Source organism: Schistocerca nitens, chromosome 1 (genome assembly GCF_023898315.1).
Source record: "Schistocerca nitens isolate TAMUIC-IGC-003100 chromosome 1, iqSchNite1.1, whole genome shotgun sequence".
Taxonomy (NCBI): Eukaryota; Metazoa; Arthropoda; class Insecta; order Orthoptera; family Acrididae; genus Schistocerca; species Schistocerca nitens.
The window spans coordinates 733,105,132-733,115,645 of record NC_064614.1 but is presented as its reverse complement, the minus strand read 5'-3'; the positions used below and the strand labels follow the sequence as shown (position 1 = coordinate 733,115,645).

The following is a 10,514-nucleotide window of genomic DNA, read 5'->3' as shown; positions in this document are numbered from 1 at the left end:
ATTATCGACAAGGAAGTTGAAAATCAAATTCGTGAAGAAACGTCATTTTGGAAAATGGTTCTAACAAGGTTAGTTGATATCATACTTACTCTAGCAAAGCATTAATTGGCTTTCAAAGGACATTGAGAGAACCGAAGTCAGGAGGAAGGATACCATGGCAAATGTTTCGTCCGTGTAAAGCTTGTCGTTCAGTATGATCACATTTTCAGGCAAGTTTTGGATGTGCTCAAAGGTAATCATTTTCACTTCTAGCAAATTTTTTTAGCAATTTATGTTTTGTTTATTTTTCAATTTCTTATATTCGAAAATATTTTTAAAATCACGCGTTTTTGGTTTAGGGCCTATAAAGTATCTCAGTCCAACAATTCAAAATGAAATGATTTAGTATTTAGGGAACAAACTTGAAAATAAGCTGCTGGCACAGATTAGAGCATCACCATTTCTCGCCATCACACATCTGCACGTGATACATCAAAGGCAGATCTGCTAAGCATTGTTCTGAGATATACAGCAATAACCAGATTGGAATATGGACAACCAATTGATAAAGAAATAAAAGATTATTTCTAGGCTTCTATGTAGTCATCAAACAGGGTGCAGTAGATTTAGTCAAGCATGTGACCAAATTATTTTTATTGGCAAAAATATTGATCAAAATGTATGGTTCAATGTTATCATGGGGCCAGTGTGATGAGCAGTGTTTATAATGGTGTACAAAAACAGATTAAGAGTATTTGGCCAAATGCTAAGTACGTTGCGCCAATCATAATTCGAATTTAGATCTAAATGATGCCGTTAGTAGTTATGTGGAAGCACAGATTTTTTTTTGCAACAGTGCATGACTTACGTATATTATTCAGGAATAACCTTAAGTGTCGGGATCTGTCGACAGTCACCGGACAATCAGAAGCCACTCTAAAAAAATAAAATCCGACTAGTTGGTCTAGTGGAGTAGATACGATATCTGTAGTAAATCTTTGTTTTTTTTAATGTAATCTAGGCTTATCAGAAAGAATACCTAAAAGAACCAGTAAAAATTATCACAAAGAAGCAGAAATCGTAAAAACTAAAATGCTAAATTTCAAGTTCGTACTCTTTGTGAATTCATGCGCCACATACTGAATGACCTCAATTATGCATCCAGAATGTTACAAAAACGCCATTCGATTTAGCTGAGGCCAGTAAAGCTTTATCAGATGTTTTAAAAAAATTATATCTTATAGAAATGATTTCATATCATTTTAGTGTAAAGCCAGGGAAACTGCAAAAAAATATGACATAGATACTAATTTTCACAAGAAACAATAGCGAAAAAATATGTAAAGTAACTTCTTTCAAAAATGTACTATAACAATAATAGCTCAGTTAAATTCACATTTTACTGACATGAATGCAATCTATCAAATATTTAAGTTCCTAATAGAATCATTTTTGCTCGCTGTAGATGAACCGACTTTATTGCAAAAAAGTGATCAGTTTCAAAGTAAATATTTTGATATAACATGACCTAATTTTTCACTTCAGTTTAATTATACTTATCATCTTGTTCTATCTAAATTGACTCCACCATGGACTGTATACCAATTATAGAAATTGTAATTAAACATGCAATGCTAGAATGCGACATTATGGAAGTGTCTACTACAATTATATTATTTTATGCAAAACCTGTCACTTCTGCAACTGCCGAAAAATCATTCAGCAAATTAAAAATAATCAGAACTTATTTAATGAATAGTACGGGTCAAGCTTGAGTCTGACATTTAGCACTCATAGCAGTCGAAAAGAAGTCCGCATCAAGTCTATATTTAACAGTAATTATTGATGATTTTGCAACAACTAAAGCTAGGAAAGATTGTAAAATGAACTGTTAAAATAAAATTTCTACTTCATTTTATTGTCTACCTAGATTATTAACTGTAATCTACTACAGCCACTGAAACATGGCCCGTGCCTCCGACGCTTTCCGACACTTACCGATCGGAAACTGTAGGTATAAACGAAATAGGCTGATTGGCATGACGCACTGAACTCGCAGCGCACTAATTCAGCGAGAAAGAGTTGCCGTCACTGACAATAGCCCATCTCTCAGCATTTGTGTCCGAATGTGGACACGAGAAATACTGACTTAACTGTTGCCAGCGTGTTTCGCGTCAACCACAACTTCGTTCGCCTAGAATGGACCAGCAGTATAAAGCATCCCACGAGATCCTTTTATTAGTATCAAAGTATCCTATGCCCTACCCAAGTCGTACTCTATCCTTGTGCAAAATTTCATCCAAATCCAGCCTGTAGTTTTTGTGTAAAAACATAACAAACAAACAAACTTTCACGTTTATAACATTGTTAGGAAGTACGATTAAATATTGCCTGCTGACTTATACATTATAATTAACATAGCAGTAAGTAGGCTTGCCTTATAATGCCATCGAGCAAGGTGACGCAGTGGCTAGCACACTGGACTCTCATTTGGGAGGATGATGGTTCAAACCCGCGTTCGGCTATCCTGATTCAGGTTTTCCATGATTTCCTTAAGTTACTTCAGGCAAATACTGGGATGGTACCTCTCAAAGGGCATGGCTGATTTCTTCCCCATGCTTCCCTAATCCAATGGGATCGAAGACCTCACTGCTTGGTCCACTCCCCAAAATCAACCAACCAAACTTATTATGCCATGCAGTGGGCGGCAAGGAGCTGAGAACGAAGTAGTTTTGCATCTGTAAAGTATTTAGTTCCCAAGTGAGGTCTCACAAACAGCTAGCGTTATTGTTACTCTGTTGCTAATGCATAGTGGTGGGGTAGGAGATTGAGCATTGTTTAGTTGTTGTTTCCAAAAGCTGCTGTGGTTTCCTCTGTCAGTAGCCACTTGAATGTGTAGTCGACCTATACTATTACAGCTTCTTTCGTGCTAATAGTCTCTGAGGCCGCACCTGGGACCTTGTGTTATGGAGTCAGTAGCCAGGTCTTCGTATAATGTTCATGTTTACCAGACCCTGGCTTTGAGGATACTGCCTTAAAATGGATTAAGGACAGTTTAGAAAGCGATGGTTGATCAGATAATGAAAACGAAATTGAAAATTGGACATAATAAAGTTTAGGAACAGTGCAAAAGCGAAGATGACTTTATTTTGCCACCTGTAAGTTCCTTGAATGAAACAAGTGATCAAAATGATGAAGACAGAAGTCTGAATACTGAACCTTTTGCTAGAGGTTCTGCTAGAAATACATTAGATCCAAACAAATATCGTTGCTCGTCGAAACCTCTTCCAACGATGTCCATTGGCATTATTTTCCCACATGTTGGACGTGGGGTGAATGCATTTGTCTTTCACAATTCCTACAAAGACAATACTCAGTTACTTAATACATCAATTTTTGATGCAACTGTAAAGTCGTTGGTGACACCACAGATAAAAAGCGAATCAACAAGTATCACATACCCCGTGAACTTTGTGCATGCTTCACCCTGTTTTGAGTGTAGCAGGATCAAGAGTAGAAGTCGTTGTAGAACGATTGAAAAACGCAAAACATGCTGCACCTGTGACCCTAAAAATAAGAGAAAGACGTCTTATATTTGTCATTGTTGTAAAAAGCCAATCTGACAAGACATCTCCACAAAGATTTCCAGCCAGTGCAAAGAAAACCTCAGAGAAGGAAACTAAACACCTAAAACGTACTAATGTAATTTTCAGTGTAATAAGCAATAAAATTTAAGAGTGCCAGATATTTAAGTTTTCGTAGCATTAACGTTATCATGAAACATTACGCTCCTTCTGCGTAGTTTTCTGTTTAAATGCAGTTTTTCGTAAAAATAAACTTTATAATTTATCTGAATATATATTTTTGTCTGGTATTAGTGTAACTTCTTACATAAAATGAAACTATTCCTCTGAAACTGCTGAACGCAATTTTTTTGGCTATTCAAAAATAGCAGTCACTCTGACTGCAGCTGGGATAGTGTGTGACTATAAAATGACTGAGAAGCTAAGGATCAAATAGTGGCTTCAGTTTCATTTTTGCCCAAGAGCACATAGTTACATAGCTACGCCCCTATCTTTGATTCTATTTTTTAGCGTCAAAATAATTTGATTGTTTATTTAGTTTTGTATATTTAATACAGTGCATTTCATAAAGTTAGTAAATTGTTTTGAATTTAGTCTTCTTCCTATGGTTATTTAGCAACATTAAGCGGTAATTTACGTAAGAATGAAGTACGAAAAATGAAACATTGTCAACCGTAGCTACTTCCAAGCCAAGCCACAGATATTACTAGGGACATGTTGAATACGATTTGTTCGGTAGTTTTTTTTTGTATGGGTTGGGAGAAGTCCGCAATCATTTCGGAAAGACGTTTGGTAGTTGAGTAAAACGGAACAGTAGAGATCGATTACACTGGAAATCCTTTTTGTGCAATGCTATGGATGAAAGATGTTTTGAGTTCGTCTGAAGAACTTCCTGTTTGTAAATTTAGTGAAATATGGCCATGCTACCTAACTTTTCGTCGATGAATGGGGCAGTTGCTGTGGTAAGTAAAGGGCAGATGTATTTTTCTATAGTAAACGTCGTATCCCGACACGTTTTCATGCAGTTTGTCGTCTTTGTGATGTATCTACGAGAAAACCAGGAATTCTTCATGCGTGGTTGATAGAGCCTGAAAAACGGGAGGGAGCCATATGGATTTTTGTTAGATAAAATGGCCGCCATTTTATGTTGATACTCGTATGCGTTGAAGGGAAAGAACAGAACCTCGCATAAATAGTTTAAAGTATAAAGTTATCAATCAAGTGTTTGCTAAGTTTCGGACATAGTAGAATTGGAAAGTTTCATTCATCAGATTCTAAATTAATTTCTTGAATTTTACGGCAATCGATAAAACACGTTGATACTACAGTGGGAGGCTTTGATAGTGCGGTACCAGCCCCATTTGAGAGTAGAAAAGTTGACCAGTTTTGTTGACCTGTGGATTTGTTAGTTGCTTTAGCAGGGCTATTCTGTACGTTGCAATGCAGATAACTGACGTAAGTATCGCCAGAAATGCTTATGTCTAAAGGATGCGTCAACAAAAAATGTGTAGTACACTTTCGGTTCGCATTAATTCCGGAGAATGTCGCAGTGAGATCTTTAATATAGAAACTCTTTGCGAGATTGAAATATGCAATGATTAAGAATAGGGCCTACTACATTTGTAGCGCACCTGCTGTTCTTAATACCTATTAAGGGTAAAGTTGTTTACTGTCATAATTATTTTAAATCGGACAGTAGCCTACATTTCATTGATTAACTCCCCGTAGTTTAGATACCTTATTTAGCAAACGTAATTTGACACTAGTTTTACTTGTGTAGACCTGTTAATGAACATTGGTTTGCCTGTGTAGCTTTTAGGTGGTGTTAAACTAAGCATAGCCAACTTGGAAATTTGCAGTTGTGTACACATAGAGCCCTAGTTGCCAAGGAGGATAATTGTAAATAAATTTTATTGTAGGGTCAGCCACAGCTTCCTGCCCCACAGTCAGCCGTACCTTCGGGTGATACGATGGAGCCATCTATGAAGAGATCAAGGATGGAGGGTATGTTGTTTAATATTTTTTCCTTTATTCCTAATAAAATAGTGAGAATTGTGTGGGGAAATCTCATTTCAGAATACTGAGAAGTAATGTTAAGTACTGTTTTTGAAGTTCACATGTGACGGGTCATTATTTTTAGGGGGACAAGAATCAATTAGAATCACAGATTTACTAATCTCGAACGTCTCTCTCTGTTTCTGAGCTGTTACAGGATATCTGTGAAGCCATTACCAAGTGATCCACTAAGTTAACTACCAGTGGAGAAATATGGGCTCACCTTTCCATTGCACACAATTGTGATAGGCTGATTAATTGGAATGTGGCTCATTCAGTAATTACTGATTGCTGAGAATTGTATCATGGTGTTGTTGCTGCTCTAGTTATTGTTTTTGTGGCGGGGGGGCTGAAGTAAAACAAGTCTGTTAATTTCACCAATTTGTAAATACAGATGGGCTGTTTTGTTATCAGATGCCTGAATCATGTCCAGTTCTTCCGCAGCAGGAATGCTGATTGGTTCTAAGAGTGTTAACATCTAATTGGATGTTTAACACTAATGTTCCTTTATTTTTCATGGAATCGGTTGGAGAAATACAACTAAGAAATAAACATTTAGCTTTTGAGCTGTTCCATAAGTATTTAGTATTATTTAAAATAATGCTGATTCAAACAGTTCAGTGTCTCATATTAAGGATTATACTGTAAGAAATTATTTATTCATATTGACATCAAGATCTTAATTGAGTCGCAGCTAGTTGTAAAACCTACTTCCATGGTATTTGGTTACTTTGTAAGTGGTACTGTACAGTTTGTGTGTAGAGCTTTTCTCTGAATAAAGCCTTGCTGTAAGTACTGTGATCAAGTAAATGTTTCTGGTTTTAGATATGGGTTTTATTGCTGTGTTATATCTGCAGTGTTATTGTAGATTGGGTTGAAAACTTTCAGTAGCACTGTTCTAGAACAACTGTTCCCTCAGATGAGAGACTGAAACTTTCAAGACTTAATAAAATAGAGAATAGTCCACATTTAGTTTCTTGAACTGTTTTTATAATAAAACTTGTGGTCTGACCAAAAATTAATTTCCATCAACTTTGTCCTCTTACACAATATTTTTTTGGGTTATGGACAAAAAAGTATAAAATACGTTACTTATTTCTGTACTTCTGAAAAATCTAATTCTGAAGCTTAGAGCTACATTAAATTTAAAGTGCAGTGATCCATGTGATTAGGCATGTAATGGATAAAAGTATATATTTGAAATTTATGAAGTGTATGCTAGTCAACATAATAAGGATAGCATGAACATCTTTTGCTGAGTGGTCGTATCAGATTATTACGTGCTTTTATATCAGATATAAAATATGGAATCCTTGCATTTAAACAGTGTTGTCAACTGGGTAATAAGTATGTCTCTCTGTTGAGTCTACATTTGTTCATGTAACAAATATCCTTTAGCATTATCAGTAATTGTTTTGAAATGGAATGAACCTAAGAATTTTGACAATCAAATTATGTGCAACTGTTCACAAGCTGAACCTCAGAAGGTACTCCATAGTGCCTTTTACAGTGGGATAGTTGTTTTAAGCAAACCTGGGGTTGAGGTTTTATCATAAGCAAGTGATGCATCCACTTTGTAGTAGAAGTTTGGAGATTGGGAGGTTAAGGTTGACACAACTACTTAGAGTAGTTGGCAAATAACATACTGATAGTTTAGAGAGGTGAAGAATTGTGTACAAATTTTGTGATGGAAACAATATTGGTGAACATTTTTAGTGTGCTCCGTTCAAATTATAAAATGTGTGGAAAAAATGTGCTGAACACAGCCACCACACAATACTATGATGAAACTCACAGTGCAGTGAGAATTGAAAGATTGAGACCTTTTTGCTGCTCTGTGGGAGACTGAGAGTACACATCTCACTATGATGATCTGTGTACATATTTCCTACAAATTCTGTGCTGAACTCCTTTCCTTTACTCATTCTGTAGTTAACATATGTTACAGAGAGTTTACAAAATACTGTTGGTCTATAGCAGCCATCTGTGTGTGTGTGTGTGTGTGTGTGTGTGTGTGTGTGTGTGTGTGTGTGTGTGTCTGCACCCTGTAAGGCACTTGCTTCTATTTTTGTGGAGTAGAAACGTTTGTCAAAACAGGATTGTATTTCATTTGATCAAATTTTACTGTTTGCTCACTCCCATATAGAGTGAAGGTGTTTTAAGAGGCTTGTTATAAACAGGAAAAAGTTTTGGAGTAAGTGTGCTTTTATTTCTGAAAGATTTTCTTTCGGACAGCAAGTAATTTGTAAAGGAAAACTTTTTTCCATGTGAAAAGCTGGTTTGGTAAATTTCCATAGTAAGGCATTTTTTACTGATCAATGCATAAACATTATAGTGTATGACAAACTGCCTATTTGCTTCTGTCTCGGGTTCTTTGGCAGACATTCATCTAGTGGGGTCGACAGAAGCGTCCGATCCCACGCGTCGGCTTTGACCCGTGACGTAAGGGTGTTGTCGTGTGTGACGTCATGACGGCGCGCAGTTTGGTTTGAGTGTGGCTGTCTCCAGTTCTGTTTTATCTTATTTTATTTACTTTTCTGATCTGTTCGTTCTATCTCGTGAGTCTTTTTTTTTTTTTTAAAAAAAAGACAAAAAACTATAATCAGCTACTGAAGCATCTTTATCTTCTATGGGTTGCAGGGGTTACGACCCCTGGGGAGGTGGGTGGGTATTCATGCATGGCTGTCTTCACTTACACGTTGTAGCTACGCAAGGCGTCTCAATTTGTTTATATTTAGTTTGCCCCCCACCCAAAACACCCCATTTCCCGCGCTTGTCCCGTTAGTGTCATTAGGCTTCTTGTGGAAAGTGTGTGTGTTTGGTTTTTGTTTCCGCCATATTTGTGACGTCATGGGTCAAAGCAGACGGGCGGGATCGGACGCTTCCGTATTTCCATCTAATGTACTAAAATCATTAGATGAATGTCGGCCGAAGAACCCGAGACAGAAGCCAATAGGCAGTTTGTCAACAAGTGGCCACGAAAGCCTTAACAATTTTGTATTATAGTGTATATCCAATATCTTAATTCCAAAGGTGCGCTGACCAGGTTTGTGTAATGAGCGTACTGAAACTGACACTGTTAACTGTAGTGGGGCTCTTCTACTTCGGCCGGCTTACTGATATGAGACTTGCTTTGTACTGTACTAGAATTAAGTTTGTGAGTGACATGTCAGGTGTTTTTAACATTACACTTAATATAGAAACAGTTTAAAACTTCAGCACATGGATAAGCATATATGGAAATCTGTATCTCTGAACTTTTGTATGCTGTAGATACTTGTCTTTAAAACAGATGGAATCTTCTGAATTCCCTATGTTTAATGCCATTAATTGTAAAGCACTGGTATTTCCAGTGTTTGGGTTGCATTATCCCAAAGTTGACTCAGAATTGCCGCCTGAAGAGTAATCCTTACAACTTACGTTAATTTGTTTCCTAATACAATAGTTGATAGAAGTTGACAATTTCTGTTAAAAACTAGTAAACCATTACAGTTATCTTTATATTCCCAATCATAGAAAATATTGGTTCATTTTGTTTTTGTGTGCATGAGATATTGTGCAATAGGTGCACGTAGATCCACAGGGAATATATAGAGGTGCAAAATCATAGTAAATGATAAAAAAATCTTATATGGGTGTTATTGCTTTCTTAGGTTCTGAGAAAATGACATTGCATTTTGTATCAAGTTTGGTCATATTCGAATCATTGCTTCTCTATTTTACTAGTTTCTGCATGACATAAAGCATTTGTATTATGGAAACATTTAAAACAAGTTAATTCTTAGAAGTACTTCATATATTTAATAAGTGGAACTTGGCTCAAAAACTTTGAAAAGTCCTTGATTTGTTACAAAATCCTGTGATATTGAGTCATCTGAACTCCAAAAACAACTTGCACATATAGTCAGTAGATGTTCCTGAATCCTTTCTCACCTGGAAGCAATAACTAATTTCTTTACAAATATTACCATTCTCATTGTAACATTATGTGCTCCTTGTTCTGGAGGCTCCAGTTATAACCCAGGAAGTGCAATCAACTATGGAACGAAGATGCTCACTAAATTGCTACGTACAAGTTTTTGTCGTAAGTACGAGGAAAACATGTTCCATAAACATGGATGTGGAAATGCCATATTTCCATGTTTTTTTTTTTTTTTTACCTATCTTAATCACATTAATCATGGGAAATGAGCAGAAACAATGTAGCAGTATCACATCAGATGTTAACTATACCTTCTTGGTCGCCTTTTACTGTAATCTACAGTAAGATGTAATTAAGTTAACTACCACTCTTTGTTGTTGCAATGGAAGACTGTAATGTTGACATCAGAGAAGTTTCATTACTTGGTTGAACTTAGTTTTCATCATGGACTTGATTCCCAGGACAGTGCAATGTGTTCCCAGATGCAGCATTAGCATATGTCCATTTGCTGTACAGATTAACAGATGGTAATAGCTGTGGAACACACATTTTGTATTGGGAGAGAAAGCAATTGTCATCTGAAGGAGCATGGGAGATGTAAGCCTATACTGGGTACTGGAGCAGAGCTAGGAAAAAGAGACCACCTCATTGGGGGGAGGGAGGGAACTTCTTCATGCAGTTGATGATATGCCTAGTGTCAGTGTAACACAATTGGTTGCTATAAGTTATGTTGACTACATTACTGTATGGAGAGTGCTATATGAGAACCTGTTGTAACTGTACCATGTACAGTGTGGAGGAATGATCTGATTTTCCTGCACAGGTACACTTCTTAGAATGGCTCATTCAATAATGTGCCAACCCTTGCTACACTTTTAATGTGCTGTTTACAGGTGGAGCTTTGTTTCATAGTACATGGTTGTGTAGAAGAGTTGTAGAAATCGGGTGCTAATGTAGTGAGAAAGCACTTCTGG

At 36.6% G+C, this 10,514-nt stretch overlaps 1 protein-coding gene across 5 annotated transcripts in view; it reads left to right on the top strand.

Annotated features, from left to right (window-relative positions):
• Positions 1–4,289: 4,289 nt before the first annotated feature.
• LOC126259991 (poly(U)-binding-splicing factor half pint) overlaps positions 4,290–10,514 on the top strand; it is a 136,078-nt gene continuing 129,853 nt past the window's right edge. For 2 of the 5 annotated variants that reach the window (XM_049957138.1, XM_049957128.1), the window contains exons 1-2: positions 4,290–4,525; positions 5,483–5,567. In XM_049957138.1, coding sequence (XP_049813095.1) covers positions 4,478–4,525; positions 5,483–5,567 — 133 coding nt within the window. In that variant the 5' untranslated portion in view covers positions 4,290–4,477. Of the gene's footprint in view, positions 4,526–4,746; positions 5,019–5,482; positions 5,568–10,514 lie in introns of those variants that run through there. The other 3 variants (XM_049957163.1, XM_049957148.1, XM_049957156.1) reach the window with 3 other exon arrangements.